Below are 22,817 nucleotides of genomic sequence, written 5' to 3' on the forward strand. Positions count from 1 at the left end.
ATTTTTCATCATAGTAACAGTTTCTTTTTGTAAACAAAACTTGTACTTCTGCTACAGCATTTGAGCAGATTGTGTATCTGTTAAGCAGCTTTTCAGTAAGTTTGCATATTCTGTTTCTGCTCTGGGTTGAAGCCATCCTTATGCCCCATTCTAGACTAGGAAAGCTGCCTTGGCCTAATTAAATTTTCAAACATACCCTTGTCTCCTGCATCAGGGCTGGGGGGGGGAGGGGGCTTTCTCTGGCCCTCCAGCTCTCTTGCTCCTGCCAATTGTTTCTGCTCCCTGAGGCCAGAAGGTGAAGGCTTGGACTAGATAATAATCTTTGGTTTCATCCTGTTTCTTCCGAATTCACAGTGGTTTGCAATTCCTTTTACAGTTTTTGACTGAGCCCAGATCTTGTCTGAAGTTGGAAAAGCAAATCATACCTTGCTACTGTTAGAACTACATCTTCAGGTAGGGTAATAGAGCTCATGTAGATATAGTAATTCTTCATAAAGGATGTTTATTAGATAAAAAAAGTTATATGACAGATTTTATGGCAATTTCAGTCACAATATCTTCTGTCAAACAATACAAAACTGCAGCCATATCAGACAGCTTTATTATTAGAAACTGAATGTGACATGATCATTGTAAATAGTCCTAAAAAACAAACTCCCTTGCATTTCTCAAAGAATGGGTATAAATTTAAGACTTGTACTCTGTATACATTGCTTGGATGATAATGCAAAACCATTTCACCAAGTGCAGGAATTGTTTGGACTATGGACTCATAACAGATTACAAATAATCTTTTATGTCATCCATGTCTTAACTGCTCGTGTGTCTGCACCCCGCCCCAGGTACAGATAGATCTAATAAGGTAATATTTACCCAGAGAAGCAGTGGAGTTAGATAAAAATTTGAGACCTGTTTTTTATCAGATCTGATGTTTGCAAAGTCTGCTTTCAAACTGCTTCTCTGCTGGGTGTTGGCTTTGCAGTTGATGGGTGGCTCCTTTCATCCACAGCACATGTCAATGAGCGGAGTGTGTTACAGCCAGAGTACTGGGCGTGCTGAGTTCACTTCTCTGCTGCTGATTCAGGAAGAAAAATGTTACACTGGACAAATTCTGTTACTGATCAAGACCACCCAGAAATTAACTTAAAATCCTAATATGTGAGCTGAGAAGAAAGGGATCCCACTAGACCTGTTTTATTCCAGAGCTCAGGTCTCCAGATATTGGGGGAAGAGAAATAGTGAGTCTTTGGCAGCAATTATTGCTGTCTTAAGGTTGAAATCTTGCTTTCTGTGACTCCAGAACTATCAAAGGCTTGTCTTAAGGTACACTTTCCTAGTAGGTTTCAAGGAGTTAATTGTGGTTTTCTTGCTCCCTGGTGCTCAGCCAGGGCAGTCCCGTTTTTGTTTCAGATGTGTCAGCAGACACTTGCAGTGCTGTATGTTCTCAGAGCACAGTGCCTGTTGTTACAGTGCTACACCCCTTAGGTTCTGCTGCAGGCTGCATCGTTTTCAACCTCAATATTGAAAGCAACAAGCCCATTAAATGAAAAGCCTAAATAAAAGGTCACATTTTCATTTCCAAGGGGCACTGATTCACGATGGAGTGCCAAGATGGGGAGCTTCTTTTTGTGACCATATATAAACAAATTTCTGTCCTCGGTCCAGCCAGAAACTCTTTTGAGACTGTCACGAATCCTGGGAATATTCCATACAGTTCCATGTAACCACTTCATTCTCCTCTCATCTAAGGGCCCCGTAATTAATTTATCAATTTTAGCTTTCTGCACAATCTTACTTAAGCCATAACCCTTTCCCAGAAAAAAATGGGTGTAGATTCTTCTCTTCCTGGTAGGAACATTTTTCATCTTGATGTCATATAAACGTTTCAGGGTTTGAAGGGCTGAAGTTAGAATTTCATCTTTATCTGGATTACGATCTTTGTCCAATGCCTCATCTGGCCAGTACAGCAAGGTGAGCAAAAAATAGGCACTTGCTGGAAATGGTCTTTTTGCTTTGAAGAATCTTGTACTGAGCTCACGAAGAGTTTGCAGTGGAAGAAGTTTGGCTGATCCTGGTGCTAAGCAGGCTAAGGTGATGTGGCACAAAATATAATTGATCAGGTCATTGTCCTCCAGCTTGTCCCTCAGTGGGTTGTCTGGATAGAAACTGAGGATCCTTTCTAGCTTTTCAGCTGACCTGTTCTCTTTCTTATCTGTTAAGAACGACAGGATATTGGTGACATTTCCTCCACCATTCTTGTAAATGCTCATGCGTTTGATTAGCTCGGTTTCAGGGCCATTGTTGCTCTCCTCAATAAGTGATGCTGAAATGAAGTATTTAGCATATACTTCAGACTGTCTTTTCAACCATTTTCTAGGATTATAAGTTTGTTCTTCCTTTTCATCACTTTCATCATCCTTGTCTTGGTTTTTATCTGTCTGGAAATAACTTAGTTCTTCTGAGATCCATTCCAGAGCATTGTACAGGTTCTGGCGCAAGCCCTTCAGGCGGGAGTGAAGCCTCCCCCATGTTCTTTTTATCTCTTCAGGAATGTAATCTGTGGTGAGGTATTTCACAAGCTCAGTGTATTCGCCCTCTGGACTTCTGTGGAATACAGGGACTGTGGACAGGAACCGGAGGAGTCGACAACCTACTTCTACTTCTCCATGGAAGCCAGAGTTGTTCATAATTTCACGTTCTGCTTTCGCAGCCTGTTGTGCAGCCCTGAAGCATTTCATAGCTTTAAGAGCAATCTCTATCTTCTCGATGACCATTTCAGGGGTATCCTCCTCTGTCATTTTATCCACAGTGAAATTAAACCATTTCCTGTAGACTTGACCTTCTGTATCTAAAATAAAAGAATCACCTGGCAAATGACCTTTTGCAACCTCTGCCCAATGTTTTGCATCTTCAAATTTTTCATTGGTGTAATTTAGCCTGGCAAGCTGCTGGGCAAAAAAAGGATCTTTTTCAAGGAGTTCATATGCAGCTTTTAAAACAGCAATAGCTTTTTCACAGTCTTCAGCTTTGCAGACGTGTTCAATGAATGGGGAGAAGAGCGTGTCGGTGTTGTCACCCCTGCTTCTTTTATCTCGTCGAATAAAGAGATGTTTGATAAATGTTATGAATTCTTCTCGTCCAAATCTGTTTTCAAACAGTGTCTTTTCCTGAATAAGATTCATTGCAAGTTGACTTTGAGATTCATTTCCTGAAAGCTGATGGAGAATTTCTTTTGCAACCAGGCAGTGTATTATCCGAACAGATGAAATACAACTGGGACTTTCCCCCAGCTCGATAAAAATCATTCTCGCTTGTTCACTTAAGCGATGTTTGAAATCATGTGCTCTTGATGTTCTCTCTGTATATGCCCTCAGTCCCAGAAAGGCCTCACAGTGTGAGAGGGAAACATAGGAATTGGGTACATAATAATTAAGCAAAGCCACGTAACGCATCAGGCAGGTGTCCCGAGAGTCAAGGTCTATGCCGTGCAGTGTGTGTGCTACCAAGTCTGACACGTACGTGGCGTTGAACTCCTCGCACATCAGGACAAATGTAAGTATGAATTCTGGCTTGACATCTTTCTGCTTCAGTTTCTCAAGTTTGATGTTGAACAGACTTTTCTCTGACTCTGTCAGCTTGTGAGTGACAGCAACTGTGTCCAGTGGAGAAGCCTTGCAGAGACTTTCAGGGTCATTGCATCGTCTGCAGCATATGAGGATGAAGTAAGGTCTGGGGGTGTTCATTTTCCTGGTTGCTGCAGCCTCCAATAACACAGTCTGTAGTTCTTCAAAGTACTCATCATCGTAATCTTCGATCAGGAGGAGCACAGGAAAACAGTGAGTGATTTCTCTTTCTTCATAATCTTTAAGTGCAAGCACATGGTTACAAACAGTTGAAGGTGGATATGAGGTCTTGATAACAGCACATCTGAAGTGCTTTCTGCTTTTCCACAGAACTTGCCGTGCTATTGTGCTTCCACCGCTTCCAGGGTGGTGAAATATCTTTAGTTTGGCCACAGGGTAGTTCAGGACACTGCCTCGTAAAATACCATCCAGGAGTTTGCTGGCGTCCTTGCACGCTTCCCGTTCAATGATGTCCCCACAGAGCCTTTTATCAGCAAGCCAGAAGTTTTCCCAGATGATTTTTCTCCCTCGGTAAAAATTTTGTTCTATTTCTTGTATTTGTTTTTCAGTCCAACGATTTGGTTTGATATCATCACATTGGTCAGCACAAAGGATTTCAAGGGAGTAGAGTTTCTCTTCTTCCCTCGAGAGAAGTATACACACCCCTCCAGTGGACACAGGCAGGTGTCTGGGCTGAGCAGTGGAAGGCAGCATTGCCTGGACAGTGGCATTGATGTGACTGAGTTTCATGCCCACAACACTGCGTTGTTCCAGTGTCTCAATGCTGCAGGATGCCTGAGCCAGATTAGCCCACCTACCGTAATTTTCTCTGGACTCTGCAATGCAAATGATGTACTCCATGCCATTCATCTCTGTATAGAATTCCTGAAAAGTGTCCACAAGTGGTTTTTGCACTGGTGATAGCAATAGGAAAAGCACAATGAAAGACCTCTGTGGCAGGATTTCCTCACAGATACAAGTAATTACTTTCTTAAGGTATTTTTTTTTTGTTCTAATCCATGTGTTTTCATCACAAGGTTTTTCATCTCCGAGGAAGTCACTGCGCCCATTGCAGAATATCCAGCTGGTCTGATCAAACAGTTTCTGAGAGGGAGGGGTATCAGTCTTAATTTCACTGAAAAAATCCTGTAAAAAATAAGAACTTGCTTCATGGTGCTCTTTGTACTTGCTGCAGAGCCCTGACACATTGGAATGTTCATCAAAGTCAAAGACACAGAAAATTTTCAGGTGCATTAGAAAGTTGATGTAGTTCAGATTATCCTGCTCACATCTGTTTGTGACAAGGATGTACCGCAGGGAATTATCCATATAGCTTTTACCATCATTTAACAGAATTGACAACTTTCTTCCTAAATCTTGAGGTATTTCTGTGGGCACTTGTGTGCTGGAGAGCTCAGCTTTTTCTCTCTGAGCATCTCTGTCTGGCACAGCCTGAATAAAGGCAGTGAGTTTGTTGCGCTGCACAGGTTCAGACTTGGCTCCTACTCTCTGGTAGAGAGCTGGTTCTTTGGTCAGGATCACCTTGTGGCTGCTGTCGTTGTATTTGGGCAAACACACTTCAAAACAGCTCTTCTGTACTAAGGCGTATGTTGGTTCAATGTCAACCTCCACCACAAACCTTTGTTCCTGAGTGTCTTTTGAAATCACTTCAACAAAAACAGGTGGGTGAATGCATTTCCTTGCAGTTTCCTGTAAATTATCACAAAAGCATTTTTCTATATATAAATCCAGTGCATCAACATAGTCTTCTCGCTTTTTGACCTTTATGCCAACGATCTGTCCGTGTTTCCAACCCTTGTCCTCAACACTGTCCATGACACCAAAATGGATGGTGCCATTTGTTCGAATGTTCATGCAGGCTGAAGCAAATCTGATCACTTCAGAGGCAAACTTTGATTGCAGTTGCTCTTTGTTCAGTTCTGCAGCAGTGGCCAAAGATTTGTATTCATGGCAAGGAATGATTAAATCAGTCACTCCTGATTCTGGAGCAAGAACTGTGTCTTTCACGTACTTGAAGTCAGCATCCTGACTTTTAAAGGGTCGGCAGTTTCTGAGCTCCAAGACCTCTTCAGGGCTTTGAAGCTGGGCCTTGTCACGCCTCCTTTGCCTCTTGCCAGAGGCAGGAGCTGTGTTGTCAGTGCTGGTTGTTCCCGTGGCCCCAGAGCTGCCTCCCCCAGCCGTGCTCTGAGCAGGGGCAGTGCTGGGAGTCACGGGGGCTGTCTGTGCCTCCCTTCTGTCCGGCACTTTGCTGCTGGAATTCTTGGCTTGCTGGGCATTGTCCTGGAGCTGCCTTAGTTCGTCTCTCTTGCGGATTAAGATCTGGATTTGGCCTCTCTTCATACCCATGTCTTTGAGGAAAGACTCATCCAGTTCCATTAGTGCTGGACCTGTCACTTCCTCTTTGTATAGTTTTTCTACATACTCTTTCTTGATCCCAGTAGATTCCAGCCAACATTTGACGTGGTTCTCATCCCAGTCATTCACAGGTAATGTTTGGTAATCTAGAAGTTAAAATTATGTATTAGAAAAATAACCAAAAAACATGTCAACATGCTTGACAAGGCAAAACTGGCCACACTGAATGCGAGAGTCACAGTGAGAGAGCAGGTCTCAACTTCTCAAGATTGTCAGCTCTGATGACAAAGTATCCTTATCCTTAATCAGAAGCAGTCCTAGGCAATGGTACAAGACTAATAAATCAGCAAAGCAGGAAACTATGAAGGAGGTTTGGAAGTGATCCTGATGGGGAGTCATGGAAATAACCCAAATGTTTTGCAGGGAAGGAATGATGTGATAAGGTTATGGGAACTGACAGGGCTGGATTGTCGAACTGGAGAGGTTTGGGCAGATCATTTACCCACTCGAGGCTGATTATTTTCTGTTAAAGGAAGGTAGCATCAGTACAAACCCTAAGATGATGTTAAGAGTACTGATTAGTTCCCCACTTCAGATGAATCCTTAAAATGCAGATATTAAAAAGCAAATAGCTACATATAAAGTACAAATTTTTCTGAAAGCAATACTTACCCATTGTCTTGGGTGAGGGAAATCCTGCTGTTAATGCACAAAACCCTAGAGGGCGAAAAAATAACTGTCCTCAGTTAACATTCCTGTGTTAATTCAAGCTGACTTTGGTGTTCTCCCAGTCTTCTCCCCTCCTTTTTGGTCCCAGGTAATTTCTGTATCTCTGGAAGCCTGGCCTTGCCAGCTGTGCTGCCTCTGTACAGCTGTTCTGTGGGAAGGCAGCTGTTGGTGCTCCTGACACACACATGGGTGTGAAAGAAATGGGAACTGCTGGAGAAACTTGTGCTGCCAGCTGAGCCCTTCTGACAGCTCCTTCTGTTGGATGCTGGAAAAGAGGAGGCCCATCCCCACTGCATCCCCCAGGTTCCGTCCCTTGCTTTCTAGTGCTTTTTCTCACTCTCCCTTTCCCTGCCTTTTGTTCCCTCATACTCCCTTTTTTCCAGGTACAGTCTCCCCCTCTCCCTCTTTTTTCCACATGTTCTGGTGCTCACCAAAACTTCCATGAAGCAGTTCAGCTCAGTGCCCGACCCAGCAGAAGGGTTTCTGTTCAGCGCGGTGTCCTCGCCCGAGACTTCACATCAATTGCCAGGGGTTCAGAGAGGGACAGCAGGGACAGCTGGCTCTGTACTGCCGGAGGAATGGGATAAATACACCTGCTCAGCATCCCAGCACGGGACATTGACACATCAGCCACAGCCACCCACGAGCCCCGGCCCAGCGAGCACAGGTCACAGCAAAGGCTGGGGGGGGTGGTGGTGTTTCTTCTCTCACAGTGTGAAACCTCAGCTCTGCTGGCTCAGCAGGTGCAGGAGCTGTGCCAGCTCCCTGCCTGCAGCTCACGGTGCTACGGCAGTGCCACTCACAGCTCTGGAGGGGCAGCAGGAGCAGCACAAAGCCAGTCCCGGGGGCTGTGCAAGCAACACTTGTCTGCAGAGGTGTAACTGAGGGAACCTGGGACCGCGGCCTGGCACGAGGTGAGTGCGACAGAAGGTGCTGGTTTGGGTCTGGTAGAATAGGAGATGCTAGAAAAGAGTCACACTTAGCCTGTCAGTACCTGGTCAGCCCTGCAGAGGCTCTGGTGTGGCCATGGCTCTGAGGGGAGGCTGTTACTGGACTGCCCTGGTGTGCTGTGGGTGTGAGGGGATCCCTCGCAGTCAGCGTGAACAGGCTGGTTGGGAAAATGGTGGGAGACATTTCCACTGATACTTGGTGCAGCCTTCTCCGAGAAAGAAGGCAAAAAGTGTCCCTGAAATACGGATCTTTTAGTTCCTCTGGTCACTTTCCGGGGCGGGGCTTGTGGTGACTCCTCCCCTCTCTTCCCCTGCCTGCCTCTGTGCCACAGCCCCCTGTGCCAGCGACGTCAGGGAGCGAAAAAGAAACTTGTCGGGGAATCGAAACTGGAGTGTGTGGGGGGGGGCAGGGCTGCGGGAGCGTGGCCGGAGGGGCCCGCGGGCCCCTGCTGCCCCCCGGGTTTAAGAGCAGCCGGGGGCGGCGGTGGGTTCGTGGTCCCTGCAGCCCATATGCGCTCCAGCGGGGCTTGGGTGGGCGGGGAGGGGATGTAGCTGCAGGGGTCGGGGGCAGAGGGGTCTGTGCCACCTCCCTGAGCTGCTCCGACAGGCCCACTTGGTGCTGCCGAGCAGCTCTTACCCCTGCCGCATGTCGGGGGCAGAGCTGGGCAGGTGGCACTGGAGGGACAGCCTCCCTTTTCCTAAAGCCTGCTCCCGGGAAGGTAACCCGCCAGGCTGGGAATAACCCCCATCCCCCCCAGGACCCCTGGGCACAGGGAGGGCTGGAGGCTCACCTGGCAGAGCCTGCGGGTAACGGGACGTCTCCAGCGCTGTCCTGCCTGCAAGGAAAGGCTTTTCCACAGGAGGGAGGGAAGGTGCTCCAAGCTGCAGTGTAAGGCTCGGGGGGCCTGTCTCAGCTGCACGGGCAGCAGTTCCAGCACTGTGTGCGTTCTGCAGGGCTCCTGTGGGTTTGATTGCCAGGAATAAAAAAAGGAACTACTTTTGAGAAAGTCCTGAGGAGCCACCAAATCTCCGCCCCGTTCTGAGCAGGGTGGTGCTACTGGGTGGTACTACCTTTGCAAAGCAAGCTGAGCCCCACTGCCATGTACGTGTCAGGGTGTGTGTGGCAGACAACGTTGTCTTGCCAGCTTTCTTCTTCCTGGAAAGCACGTGATCACCAGCTCAGTTGCACCAAAAAAATTAATTTATGGCTATCTCTGGACTGCACAGCAGTGCAAATTCTTGCAGCCATTTTATCTTACCTGCTCACCTGCCTCAGCCTCCAGGAGGTGATGGTGCCTGGGGCCTGTCACAGTAACACAGTGAGGTGCCCAGGCCCTCCAGGAGGCTCAGTGCTCACCCACCCCAGCAGCTCAGTGTGGTTCCTGCACTGGAGCCCCATCTGGGATTAGCAGGCAGGCAGTGGTTTGAGCAGGCTCAAAAATCAGGCGTGTGCCTCTTTTCCAGGGAGGCAGGACAGGCTGCTCAGGCAGGAGCCTCTTCCCTGCTCGCTGCCCCCAGCCCAGTTCTGGCAGCAGATCCCAGACACACGTTCTCACTAAGAGCTGTGGGGTTTTAATCTGAGTACAAGTCTTTATTTAGTAGATTTATAAAAGAACTTTACATGGGAAGTACAAAAATATGAAATAGGCTTTGAATCTTCTTAGGTAAAATTACCATTATTTTTTTTCAAGCTTTAGAAACATGTTACCTGCACAGTTTGGCATCTTAGGTAAATTACTCTCATACATTATAAAACTAGGAAAAAAGCTTCCTGTAAAGTAGCTGTATGCACCCAATCATACACAGTACTGGCAATAATTTATTAGTTTAAGACACAATGGCACAATCATACAAATTCCCACTCTAATTTCTCCTTTAATTAGTCCATTGAAAGATGCAGTATCACTTTCCTCTTCCAGTTGTTATGAGGTGATTAAATACAAACACAAACCCGATTAAGACTGATTTGGCATGTTTCATACCTGTGCCACTTGGATTTGATACCACTTTGTAGTAAAAATTAAATAAATATAAATACCTTAAATAAATACATAGTAAAAGAACACCCCAGTTACATTACAGAACTCAGCATTTCTTCGTCCTTGGCACACGTGATGCTTTTTCACAACTTCAGGGCCAGTGAAAAGAAATACTGCATCCTTCCACACCCAGGCTGCCAGGCATGGAATCACCAGCCCACACAAAGAGCTCCATGGCACCCCTTGAACACTGCCCTGGTTTCTCTGCTCCTGACAACTCTCCTTGTTTCCTCTTTAGCTCCTTTTCCTCAGGACTCTCTCACCTCTGGCTCTGTTTTGGCAGCGCTTTCCTGCTGCTGAGGGACAGCTGATGAACCACGAGCAGCTCTGGGCTGCCAGGGCTGTGCTTCCTGCACTGGTTTGTGCAGAGCTCTTCTGACCCTGTGATTTGAGTTGAGGGCCGGTCAAGCTCTTCTGTGAATACTGGTTGATTTTAAACAGTGAGGCTTGTTTTCAAAGAAGGTAAACCTTGAACTGATTTTTCAAGTCAGTATTTTTTAGAAGTTTGTTGTATCTGCTCAAGTACAAGGGACTAATTTTCCAGGGCAGTACAGATTAACCAGCAGTGGTTCTTTCCTACTGGTTTTGGATAATGAGCAATGATTCCCTTTGCAATCACTGGTGTGCCCAATACCTCATGGGGCAGCAGTGCAATGGCAGGTTTGGATGATTTGCTACAACCAAAGGGCTCCTTTTGTGGTTCCCAGTCCTCAGTAATTATGATTTCAATCACTGTATTTTAATTTTTTTTCTTTTTGTAGAAAAACACATCAGTTACAAAATCACATACAGTACAGGGATGTTGGGTGATGGTTTTATCCAGGTTTTGCTCTCCACTTCCACAGTCTTGAACACTGCCCTGGAGTACATGACTCCATCCCCAGGGTTCACCACTTTACCTCGCTCCTTGGGCTCCCACCACCTCCTGATCCAGCGCAGGCAGAGGGACAAGGCACTTTTTGGAAGCTTGGTTTCTTCAAAGAGAGAGAATTCAGCTCTTTGATCCCACTTTTCCCTGCTAAAGGTAGGCCTGTGCTTGGAATGTTGGTCCCAGAGAAGAAAGCTCCATCCCTGTCCTCTCAAACAGTGTCTCCTGCAAGGCTGAGCTCTGCAGAGTCCTCGGGGTAGTAATGCTGGAACAGTCTCTCCTGGCAGCAGATGTGCATGGCGTGGTAGGTGTGCAGGAGCAGGCGAGGGAAGCGAGCTGTGAAGTAACACACAAAGTCCTCTGGGATGGAGCCCAGGGTCTCCTGCACTTCGGGAGGGAGTTCTCTGTAATGGTGCTTCTGGGGAGGAAAAAAGAAGAGGGGAAACTCACTTTATGTACAAAGAGCCTCTTGTAAATAGAGCTGTTGGTCTTCCTGGACAAGGAAACCTCCTATTCTGTCGTGAAGGAGCTCAGTGCCTCAACCAAGGGATGGCACAGGCTGGCAACAAGCAAGGGGGGTGTGGTGCTGAGGGAAAGGAGTCCTTTACCTTATTTCTCATGGCCCTCAGAAGGTCCCGTACTGAGCCTCCCTTATAGGATCTGAATTTTCGAAGATCTGCAAGAGAAATGACACGATTTCTTCTTGTGTTGTGATGCAGTTTTAGCTGCTGGGGTGTGTCCCCACACCACAGGTCCTTGTAGGGCTGTTTCAGTACATTGAAGAAATACTTCACTGACAAGTAAAGGTCATGTGCCAAAACACAGACAGTGTTATCCTTACTTTCCCATCCCAGCAAACTGGGAACAGCATCTAACTCCCTTCCCCTCATTAAAACACTGCCCATTACCTGTCTGAAGAGGAACAGTGATGTGCTCTCTCCAGTCCATTTTCACCACTTCTCTTCCACCTCTTTCTAATTGCTTGACTATTGGACCATCTAAAGATTCTTTCTCTATCCGGTCACTGACATCCTGGAGGAGACAGTCAGGTTATTTCTAGTTTTATTTCCGAGTTTTTCCCAACAATTTTAAATTGCTGCTTCTGGCCAATTACAGCCTGTCCTGGTAATGCAGTTAAAATTACACTTCACTTCTTGACAGTGCTTGGGAATAGGATGCAGGAGTTTCTGAGATGATTTGTTTCACCATCTGCCAAAGCCTTTTTAGCACAGAGGAGACAAAGCCTCAGGTCCTCAGTCAGTTCCCACCCCACATCAGGACATATTCACTCCTGTTCCTGAAACCCCCCTGGCCATGTTCTCAGCCCTGTACTGCTGGAGACCTTCCTCACACCAAGGGAAGTTGATAACAGCATGTTTTGGTCTCCTAGACAAGGTGGTACCGGGTCAAAGGTTGGACTCGATCTCAAAGGTCTTTTCCAACCTACTTGACTCTGTGACTAAGCCAATTCCTTAGGAGCTACTCCCAGGTATTACAACTTGGCTCTTCACTCCTCACAGAAAGGCTGTGGCTTCTGAATTCAAGACTTGAACAAAGTCTGCAGGAGTCCTGAGAACTCAAGGAGAGAAAAGGTCACCACAAACCTGAAAGAACTGGAGCTGTTTCTCTAAACTCCAGAAGAAGGGGTGTTTCAGCACACAGCTGGCAGACGGCCGTTTCTGAGGGTCCATGTTTATCATCTGCTCAATTAAATCACGAGCAACTATGTCTTCTGCAAGGAAAAGGGTGCAGGGAAATTTATGGTACTTCTTTTATTTTATTTTTCCTACACTCTTAGGCTGCGGTGAAATGTAGCATTTTGTACTTTTATAGTATTTTGTACTTCACAAATTCATCATGGTCTCCACTTCCTCCTGCCCTGCTAGCTCAGGTGTGCCCTCAGAGACATGCTGGGCAACAACAGGAAGACAGAAGGGTTGACTCAGAGAGTAAGAATATCACAGTGCAGCTCTGTCCTACCCTTTAACTACAGGAAATAACTTCACAGGGTTCCAAATGTGTACCCCAGAGATGCTGTGGGGTACTGTAACTGAGAACTTTAGGCCCTTTACTTCAGGAGTACCTGAGGAGTACAACTGTCACTGCTGCCAGGCTGGGAATCCTGTGCCATATTCTGTCACTTCTGTTGGCACTTAACACTGTGGGACGTTCCCTGATCTCTGTGGTGTGTCCTTACCATGTCTCCCTGCATCCAGGGCCTCCAGGCTGTACGCTCCCAGCAGGATGTTGGCTTGCCGCTGCAGGGACTTGCCAAAGGGGTGGCCACCTTCTGACACCACGTAATAGAAGACACAGCCAGCTGAGAAGATGTCCACGGTGTAGGTCTGCAAAGAAACAACCTTTAAGAGCAAAGACATATTTTTTCCCCCCTGAAGACTCTGATCATCACAGGGTGGTTATTTTGCATCTCGGAGCAGAAGGAAATTTCCAGAATGGCACACTGAGCTGCAAGGGAGCCTGAAGGCCCAGGCACCAAGCCCTGTGCATTGCACGGTCTGGGCTGCTCCTGGGGAAGGGTGAGGACTTACAGGGTTCTCTTTGCAGTCCTCACTCAGCATCTCCGGGGCGATCCAGCCCTCGGTGCCCGGCACACCCGAGCGGCGGCTGAAGCTGTGCCGACCCACCGCCAGCTTCTTGCACAGCCCGAAGTCTGAAATCATGGCCTTGACCTTCCCGTGGGCATTGGGCATTGAGATCAGGATGTTGTGGGGCTTCAGGTCTCTGTGGACTGTTACAAACACCCTTTTACCACTCAAGCACTCCCACTGATATTTGCACCTATTTCAGTGAACCTTGCCCAGGCTGAACTACCACTTGCTAAACTAAAGTGCTGACTTCAAAGGATTGTCATCACTTTGTTATTCCATCACCACTACTCCTCATGTTCTATATGACTTCTATACAAAAAATGCAGCACCCTGCACTAACAGTGAGGACTAGCTTTAGTACTCCAGGGCAGCAGAATGTTACAGGGACAAGGCTGGCGGCAAATCACAGAATGGTTTGGGTTTCAAGGGACCTTTAAAGAGCATCTCATTCCAACCCCCCTGCCATGGGCAGGGCCACGTTCCACGAGGCCAGGTGGGCAGACCAGAACCAGAGCAGTTTCTCTTCTTTTTCCAGTGCAGAGAACACCCCCCTCATGCAGCCCTGCCAGGAGAGGCTCTCACCGATGCTCAGGGAGTGCAGGTACGCCAGCCCAGACGTTGTCTGCTGCAGGACAGTGATGGGCTGTAAGCCATGGTGGCTGAAGGCCTTTTGCTCCACGTACTGCAACAGAGAACAAGCAGAGTCAGCCCCAACACTGCTCAGCAGCTACATAAATGGTAAATCCATGCACTTCACCCCCCCAGAAAGGTTCAACTGGGTACGTTGTGCCAGCTGGTAACACAGGGAAAAGAGCTTTGCTTTGGCTGAAGGTGCTGATCTCTAAGTGTCATTCAGAGCTAGAATTCTGTAGAGCACTGTGCTCCACCAACAAGGGCTGAGAGCTTTCAAAAGTCTGGGTGGTAGGAGGGGGAGAATGACTAGAAAAAAAAAATCAAAAGACAACAGTGTCTGTCCTTAAATCAGTCCAGGGTTAGGGGTATCTTCCTAATGCTCTGAGAACACCCCTCTCCCAGGAATGTGGAACTGTCACAGAGGTGATGGTGGCAGTAACTGGAACATCCCTGTGTCAGGCACTTCAGCAGCTGAAGCTGGAGGGCAGTGAGGGCCTTGCAGGGAGCAGTTCCCCGTGTCACCTCCTGCAGCGTGGCCGCGCAGAGCTCGATGGCGATGTACTGGAACTGCCGGTCCCGCTCCGTGCAGAAGTACCGGATCACGTTCGGGTGCTCGTCCGACTCCCGCAGCAGCTGCACCTCCCGGTCTGCGAAGCTGAAGCACTCGGGGAGGATCCTCTTCACAGCCACATCGCGGTTGTCAAAGGTGCCCCTGCAGGCAGCGAGGGAAACCACAGCAACCTTCACACTGTGCACAAAGTGTGGCCAGAGGAATCGGGGACGTCTGGGCACGAAATACTTCTTAGGGAAGTACAGTAAAAGTTTTTGCTGCTGAAGAAAATGCATGAAAATACTCCAGACACATGCAGAAAGTTTCACTTCTGCTCACATCAGGTATGTGAGGGCATTTATAAAAATAAATTAAACGGGTCTAATGCAAACACAACATTCATTGGTCTGTTCAGTGCACACATTCTCTTCTACCTGTAAACAATTGTCCCTTCAGCTCCGTGTCCCAGTACATCTTTGGGGTTAAAGGAAATCTTGCCAACCATCACTCGGTTTGCATCTTCATCTGAACAAGAAAAGAGGAACAAGGACCGGTTTAGGATGGGGCAAGTTTTTTTGGTGTTTTTTTGTTTTTTTTTTTTAAAACTGCACAGCCTTTGGGGCCAGTCTGGAAAAGTCTCTTTGCTCATGTTTAAATTTAACACATAGATGATGAAAGCAAATGAACATCTCCACACTGGCACTCACCCTGAAGAGGGAAATTCTCTGTGGACCAAATGATCCAACACTGAGAGTCAAAACACACACACAACACCTGACAGTGGGTCTGCAAAGATGATGGCTCGGGGCAGTGAGAGATGAGTGGTTCTCAGCAGCCAAGCTCTTTGTAAAAGTTTATAGATGTTGAATTTAGGAAATGCTGACTGACAGTTATGGAAGTGGGTTTAGTAGCAGTTCCCCTGAACAGGCTTTGAGGGGACAAGTGAGTGCACAGGCTGACCAGGCAGGAAGGCAGGCAGTGTGTGCAATCCTTAGTCCTTGATTCCAGTCAATCATCATAATATGTGTTTTTATTTAAATGACCCTCTCCCTGGAATGGCTACAGGTTATAGGAACACACTGCCATGGGCAGCACAACCCCTCAGCTATTTGTGTAATGCAAATAATCCTGCACAGGGTCAGTGCCCTGGGGTGTGCAGAGGGTCAGGCTGGATGAGGAGGATGGGTCTTTTCATTTGCAGAGCTACAAAATATCACCAGTAATTACTTCGGTGTATCAGCACAGACTGGGGAAACAGAGACACAATAAACCCTGCTGGGTCAGCCTTACCTCCCTCCTCTTGCTCAGTGGAGAGGCAGCTCCCGCCGTCGGATGTGGAGATGCTGGAATAGGCAGAGTGGTTGGAGGCCCGTGGGGACAGGTTTGGGGTGCTGCCAGCTGAGCTCTCCGTGCGCCCGTACGACGTGTCCAGGAAATCCGCCTCGGGGGGGAGGTCACTGGGGGCACCAAAGGGCAGCTTCTGCTGCTGCAAGAGCTGGATCTTCTCCTCCAGTTGATGCTGCCTCTGCTGTTGCTGATGGACACTCTGTGAGAGAGACCTCAGTGAAGATTGCACAGTCAGGTCACACAGGGGAGCCCTACAGCTACTGGGGAGCTGCATCTGAAAGGTGGGAGCAAAACTCTCCTGCCATGTCCCTGCCAGCCCTGCAGGCTGGGGAACAGTCACACAGGGTTTAATTTCATTCTGAACTTCCACTACCAAGCTGAGAAATCCCAGGGGTTGGTTATTATGGCAAAAGCTGCTACTAGGTTGGCCAGGTGTCTTTAAACCACATAAGGATAAAGGCTTGGATCCAAAACCTGGAAAACCTGACAGTGGTTCAGGTGAGGAAGAGAGGAGTGAAGCCAATAGATAAGATCTATTAGATCTTATCTAAATAGAGTAACACCTACAAGAACCACAACTGGTAAATGAAAGAAGAAATCTCTGCAGAGTCGGCCCAAAGAAATCACTGTTAAGTCAGATTTGTAGCCTTTACTCCCCAGTGCACATCTGTGAGGAGGGAAAATCCCTGGAGTGGGTAACTAACTCCTGTATCATTTCTTGGCTGTCCAGCGTTACCGACTCTCCCCCCACCCAAAAGCACAGGAAGCCAGCTCAGCATTACCAGGGGGTAGGTGATGATAAAAGCCACCCAGCCCACGAGCAGGAAGGTGCTGAGGATGATGGTGGCCATGTCCTTCAGCATGGAGTCCACTGGAGCCTCTGGCCGCGGGAGGGGCCGGGCAGGAGCCTCCTCGATGTCCTGTGGGGCAGCAGGAGGCCCTTCTGTGGGGGAACCTTCCACGATGCCAATGACCTGAGGCCGAGAAAGCTCTGTTAGCTCAGTATCTCTGTGGGTGACGAGGCGTTCACATCCGGCCTTTCTGCCACATCATTTTTAGTCATTTCTAAACCTGCCAAAGTCAAAGTTTTTCCCCACCCCTACATGTGGGGGAAAAAAAAGCAGCTGAAAGCCTTAATTGTGAAATAAGGAATGACACAGCATACACCAGTGATTCTGTGTGCTGAGGACATGGAAATCTGACACAAAAAAATGTGAAGTAATTCCTTGCAGCTTCCTTTCCATGTCCTTCCCCAACTTCTACTCCTTTATATTCTTTTACCACCCAGTAAGATAATTATTCTCATATAATTATTATATATTATCTTATTGTCACATATATACAATATATTATTCTCATATAATTATTAATCACAAACCTCTTCAATAGTGGCTTTCTCAGAGTCAGCTGGAATCACGTTTTCAGGCCTCTTAGGCAAGTTGCTTGGGAATTTCTCCAGGATCTTTGTAGGGGCAGATAATGGTGTTTCATGGTGCCCTTTAAATAAAACAAAACACATTTGTTGAAATAGAAAGTTGTCCTTTTTTTAGGAAAGATATCTTGATTTCAACATCTTTGCTGAAGAGTAGATATAAAGCTGATTTACAAAAGGCTTCAGAACACCACAAAATAAGATGCAGGAGAGGAAAAGGGAAAATGGAGGGCAGAGGTGCCCCAGCACAGAGGGCTGCACAGGAATACAAACTAAGGAAGTGCCTGTTGTACTGCAGGAGTGAGAGTATTAACAAGGAAAGGGATCATGGGAAGAGAAAGGTGGCACTTAAAGAAGCTGAAAGCGGCACACTGTCCCAGAGCTCCTACATCATGTAGGCATCACTAAAAACTGAACTTGAGACAGTTCCTCATTTTGGAAGCAAAACTATAAATACCATGAAAAGTCAATTCCAAAATTTGGAGATTAGGGACTCACAAGACAGGCTGAGACTTAATATTCTTCAGCTTCTGTGTTTTAATCCATTTATAAAATGGGGAACACATGACCATCTGATCCATATGGTGAGAATGAAATTAAGAATACAGTATTTACAGTAAATAATAAATAACCTGTGCCCCTCTCTGAGGGAGGGGGCAAACAAACAACAAACAACTTTCCACACATGGAGTTAAGCCCTCTTCACCCTGTCACTGAGTCACAGGAGCCTTGGGAAACACAGTGTCCAGTGGATACTTAAACATATTAATTCATATGCAAATGAGGATGAATTAGAAACTATGGTTAGAACTGGGTAATTCAGGCCAGGCAGGGCCTCCCACACCTATCAACAGCCAGTCGTTCCAGTAGTTGAGCTTGTGCTTGTCCTTCAGCCTCCCCGAGAACTTCACATCCGTGCTGGGGGTGATGACACACTCGCCCTTGTCCTCGATGGTGACTCCCTCTGTTTTTGGCCCCTCCAGCAGGGGTATGGCACTGCCTCGGGGCTGGGGAGAGATTATGGTTACAGTTATTGCTCCTGTGACCTTGGACTATTTAAATAGGCAGCAAAATAAAAAAATGGAGGTCAAATGGGGGGGCAGGCAGAGATTACTGGCAGCACCGTCACCGTGAGCAAATACGGCCACTCTGCCCTCAGCAGCTGCTTCCACAGCCTTGGACATTGGACCTCCTCAGGGATATGTTGCCTGGGAGATGAGATTACTCCCCCTATTTTTTTTCCTAAACAGGATCTGTATTTCCTACCTCTTCAGCCACAGTGAGAAAAACAAAACTATGATGCAGTTTCCTCTCTGTGGGGAGTCACTTTGATGAACAAATCAGCAATTTTAACACGAACCACAAAGCACCACTAAGAGCAGCAACCTCAGGTCCTCTCCTGCTGAGCCTGCCTGGCACAGCTCCTGAGGAGCTGCAGTTCCTGCTCTGCAGCATTGAAATGATTCCTGAAGCATGGCCATGTGTCCTCGGGCTCACTGACAATTGTTTCAGGACACACTGAATTTGCCATGCATTTCTCGATAGCAATCTGCAATAACCCCAAATTTCTGTAGATGTACAGTGTTCAGTGTTTTATTTTCCTTTTTAGTTTAATATGTTTTTATGTGTGTTTCCACCTCAACCCTTTTTCCAAGCCCACCCAACTCACCACGACAGTGACCCCCTCGTGCACCATGGAGGGCGACGCGTACAGGCTGGTGGAGTATTTCCCCACGTACAGGGTTGGGCTGGGGAGAGACAGGCAGGGTTAGCAACAGGCAAATGGATGTTTTACCATCTTAGCTAAAACCTGGGCAGCACAATCCTGCAGAACAAGTGCATGACTTTCCCAAGTCATCAGGATTTGTTGTCCTGAAAAGCCAGGATCTGTAAAACTGTTTGAGGTATTGCTGAACTATGAAGGCATTCTTTCTAATTATGAAAGCATTGTTAGTTCATCACTCACAGCACTTACTCATTTGATGTAACTCATGTCCTAGTTCTGTATTTTTCAATAACTCACATTTCCCAAAACGCTGTGCACCATTTTTATAATGTCAAAGGCTTCACATTAGGAAAAACAATTTAATTCCATATGGGAAACTACTCAACACAGAACATCTGATAAAACTTAGGAGTATACACTTATGTGTGTATAACGTAAGTTTCTGATAAGTTTTTTGGTTTGGTCTCTGACTTTACACAGTAACACATCAAGTATTATATGAAATAGCAGTTGGAGAACTAGAGCTGATTTTATGTATTTTCACCATGTTGCAACTTGGAGCACAACCCCTGACTTATGTGTAGACAAGGTTTTAGTGACACGCGGTCAGTGAGAACAACGGGAATTTCACACTCACGTCAGCTTGCTCTTGGTCTCCGTTTCCTTTGGGAAGGGGTATTTCCACTTGGTGATGTGTCCCACCTCCCCGGACATGAAGGTCAGGTAGCGCAGGGTCTCGATGCCCACATTGGTGTGCAGGACCTTCCTCAGCCCCTCCCTCTGCCAGATGTAAAAGGCCACCACGGGGGAGGCGTAGTTCTGGATCCACAGCACGTCCCCGGACTCGCTGTCCACCGTCACCACCAGCCCGTCCCCGTTGGACACGAAGTGGGACATCTCTGCAACAAACACACAGAGCACCCGGACTGCTGCAGCTCCAACAACACAGAACAGTTATGCCTCAGGTTAACAGGAACCTTTCCTGGCAGAGCAGCTCATCAGCAGAGCTTTTGTCAGAGGGGGCCGATACCAGCTCAGCTGCTGTCCCAGAGCACTGCACTCCGGTGCTCCCGGCAGTCAGGTGCAGCACAGCTCAGCTCTGATGCCTCTCCTGCCATTTCTCACTACATTTTAAGGAAACATCTTCAAGAGCTGCACCTTCTTAGATTCACTTAACCTGGAGCTACCTAACAGGGGTGAGATACTGCAGTATGTGAAGGATAAAAACGGGCAGAAGATCAACTGCACAGAAATCAGACAGACAGCCTCACCAGTTAACTACAGAATAAATCAGAATATTTCTGCCTGTACACAAAACCCCAGTGCAGGGGGAGACAGCAATCAAATTCTTACTGTATTTTATGTCTTCATCAGGCAGAGTAGCTGCATAGTCAAAATAGGTGGCATTCCATCGCAGCTCCTTCTTCTTGGTGTCATACATGGTGATGGTGTACTCTGTTAAAAAATACACAGTCTGTGAAGCAAAAAAACCTATGAGAGAACAGAATCAATCACCTCAAATCTGAGCCACTCCTCAATCACCACACACACCCCCACTGCTCTCTCACTGCATTTTCCCAACACTATCCCACTCAAGGAACACACCGATAGAGGGGTTAAAGAACAAGTCTGCAACACTTAATCCTTTTTCCCAGTCAGCACCTCCATGGTGTTGGTGTAACTCCAACAGTTACTTCACACACTTACAATGTCAGTGGATATGCTCCATCTATTACCAATTCTTCTGTGTACAGTCTAAAATCATAATTTACAGAAGCTTTCCTAAGAAATAAACTTGAAAACCTGAGCTGACCACAAGGTCATTTGTTACAAGCCTAAACTTTAAGAAACACAATTTTCTTATAAGCTACAGGAAAAAAAAGCATATGACCTGTTCTGCCAAGATACAGGAGGGATGTTGATGGGCAAAGACTTTCTGTGAAGGAGGAAGTCAAGGTCTGCTGTTTCTCCCCAGTCATGAGGTCAACCACGTACCAAATATCCTGCTTTTTACCTGAAATCATAATTTAAGCCACGTTACTATTCAGTTGGAAAAACTGCACTTCTATCCAGCTTTTTTCAGTCTTCTTTTTTCTTTAGCAGCCTCATGAACTTAGCACAAATAAAGTTTTTTTAATAAAACAGTTTCTCATAGTCAGGCTTAGTTTCATCACTGGCCAATCCCAAATACTGATGAAAAAAACCCCAAATACAACATTTAGAACAAGAAGTACTTGGTTGAATGATTTTTCACACTGATAAAATCTAACAGAGCTCTGAGTGCAGATCCCACGAGCTCACAGAGGAGGAGACTGAAGGGCTCATATTGAAGGACAGTAGGTGGGGAAAAAAAAGTGAGGGTCACCTTTCAGATTGATTAAGGATTGTAACCAAACATCCCATGCAAGAATCTGTCACCCACAAGCTTAAGAATGTCTTTGACACCAACACATGTTTACAAGGTTCATATACACATTTTTCACTCCTTTACTGGAAAGGCACCAAATGGAGAACCAGAAGCAATACTGGGCCTTTAGGAGATTTCACAAAATCAGTGCTAAATTCATCCTGATCTTCACATATTTTACTGTTGTGATAAGTAATAACTGTCCTTCTTTCTCCTCTTCTCCTCCCAAATCCATCTGCAATTAGAATGAGTCAGGGCAGTCAGTCAAAATGTTATCATTTGTAGCACAAATGAAGTGACTGTGCCTCAGATAAAGGAGGATGTCTGACTGTGTGGCAATGGGATTTCTATTTAATTCTAACTGTCTGGCAGTCAATGTCATTTATTATTGTAAAAAGACTTTAAGCAGAAGTCACATCAAAAACAAACAAAAAACCCCATACAGGCTATTCACTGCTTAGAAAAACTGTTTGCTCCTTCAGGAAAAGCAGTTGGGTTTTAATCTTCAAAGAGTAATTGAATTCTGTATTAATCAGATTTTTTGTCATCAGAAAGGCTTATGAAAAATCATAATTACTACCCAAAATAAAGCCTATTTCCTATTTCCCTGTCTGGGATTCTCTACATTTTGTAGTCACTGAACATCTTACAGTCTAAAGGAGATAAAATGTGAGCTCACCCATGTACAGGATCCCATCAGAACTGCGACAGGGAGATGCCTGCACCAGCTCTGGGATAGTAAATGGAAGTTTCTGGAGGAAAAACAAACAAACAATAAAAGCTTCTTCACATTGATGTGACAGTCCTCACATTCATTCACAGAAAAGGGTGACAGGTTTTTATTGGTTGGTTGTGTCAGGTCAAAGTGTCAGGTCAAAGCCCTGCTCTGCAAACCTGGAGCAGAGGGAATTCTGCCCTGGGGAATTCACAGCAGGAGAAATGTAGGGAGAAGGGAGGAACTGCCTGGAGCCAAGACTGGGGGTCCAAGGTCTCCCATCAGCACCGACACTGTTGGTGTGGTTTAAATCCTCACCAGCAATGAGCATAAAATGCTTCCCCCTCGGACTAAGCAGGAACTAAAGGGAACTGTTGGGATAGGGAAGGAAGAGGAATCTCCAACTATTTTATAATAGGGATTTTAAACAGAAATTACTGTAATTCAAAAAGAGAGATTATCAGAATAAAGGAATAGATTCGAAGAGATTGCTGCTCCCTGGATTCACCCAGGAAAGGTACCAGGAATAATTCTGCAAGTTCTGATCTGGCTGTTCTGGGGGGTGGGAGGAGTGGGGAGTAAATAAATATTTACTAAAATGTTTAACAACACTGAAGTTCTGAAGGGAAATCATCCAGCTGCCAGAGAAAAAAACCTGTGGGAAGCCAAACATTTTATCTGAGTGTCACCACAAAGTTTAAAAACAAAAGTCAAACGTTTGCCAGTAGCTGTGGGCTACAGGGACTGGGGACTACTCTGAAAGGTTCAGCACTTTTGTCTGCTTACTGGATCTTCAAAGGCACCTTCTAAAGG

General features: G+C 46.4%; 2 protein-coding genes and 1 long non-coding RNA gene across 5 annotated transcripts in view; 1 reads left to right on the top strand and 2 right to left on the bottom strand.

Annotated features, from left to right (window-relative positions):
- Window positions 1-485: 485 nt before the first annotated feature.
- LOC116796333 (sterile alpha motif domain-containing protein 9-like) lies at window positions 486-7,347 on the bottom strand. The gene is made up of 3 exons (XM_032706872.1): window positions 7,160-7,347; window positions 6,672-6,716; window positions 486-6,145 (listed from the first exon to the last, which is right to left on the bottom strand). Exons 2-3 carry the CDS (start codon window positions 6,673-6,675, stop codon window positions 1,482-1,484), a joined length of 4,668 nt encoding a protein of 1,555 aa, XP_032562763.1. The 5' UTR covers window positions 6,676-6,716; window positions 7,160-7,347; the 3' UTR covers window positions 486-1,481.
- Window positions 7,348-9,245: 1,898 nt separating this feature from the next.
- ERN1 (endoplasmic reticulum to nucleus signaling 1) overlaps window positions 9,246-22,817 on the bottom strand; it is a 30,759-nt gene continuing 17,187 nt past the window's right edge. Inside the window, exons 5-22 of one of the 3 annotated variants that reach the window (XM_032706875.1) lie at window positions 21,969-22,041; window positions 20,774-20,896; window positions 20,236-20,337; window positions 19,520-19,781; window positions 18,826-18,904; window positions 18,001-18,163; window positions 17,103-17,221; window positions 16,507-16,698; window positions 15,668-15,923; window positions 14,812-14,902; window positions 14,350-14,539; window positions 13,777-13,876; window positions 13,135-13,334; window positions 12,783-12,930; window positions 12,190-12,317; window positions 11,494-11,617; window positions 11,194-11,261; window positions 9,246-11,003 (exon numbers count right to left, since the gene is read on the bottom strand). In XM_032706875.1, the coding sequence (XP_032562766.1) occupies window positions 10,797-11,003; window positions 11,194-11,261; window positions 11,494-11,617; window positions 12,190-12,317; window positions 12,783-12,930; window positions 13,135-13,334; window positions 13,777-13,876; window positions 14,350-14,539; window positions 14,812-14,902; window positions 15,668-15,923; window positions 16,507-16,698; window positions 17,103-17,221; window positions 18,001-18,163; window positions 18,826-18,904; window positions 19,520-19,781; window positions 20,236-20,337; window positions 20,774-20,896; window positions 21,969-22,041 (2,625 nt within the window). In that variant the 3' untranslated portion in view covers window positions 9,246-10,796. Of the gene's footprint in view, window positions 11,004-11,193; window positions 11,262-11,493; window positions 11,618-12,189; window positions 12,318-12,782; window positions 12,931-13,134; window positions 13,335-13,776; window positions 13,877-14,349; window positions 14,540-14,811; window positions 14,903-15,667; window positions 15,924-16,506; window positions 16,699-17,102; window positions 17,222-18,000; window positions 18,164-18,825; window positions 18,905-19,519; window positions 19,782-20,235; window positions 20,357-20,773; window positions 20,897-21,247; window positions 21,320-21,968; window positions 22,042-22,817 lie in introns of those variants that run through there. The other 2 variants (XM_032706876.1, XM_032706877.1) reach the window with 2 other exon arrangements.
- On the top strand, window positions 9,876-13,723 carry LOC116796344. Its single transcript, XR_004360323.1, has 3 exons — window positions 9,876-10,741; window positions 12,106-12,348; window positions 12,802-13,723. It is a non-coding gene; the product is annotated as an uncharacterized LOC116796344 (long non-coding RNA).

Source organism: Chiroxiphia lanceolata, chromosome 19 (genome assembly GCF_009829145.1).
Source record: "Chiroxiphia lanceolata isolate bChiLan1 chromosome 19, bChiLan1.pri, whole genome shotgun sequence".
Taxonomy (NCBI): domain Eukaryota; kingdom Metazoa; phylum Chordata; class Aves; order Passeriformes; family Pipridae; genus Chiroxiphia; species Chiroxiphia lanceolata.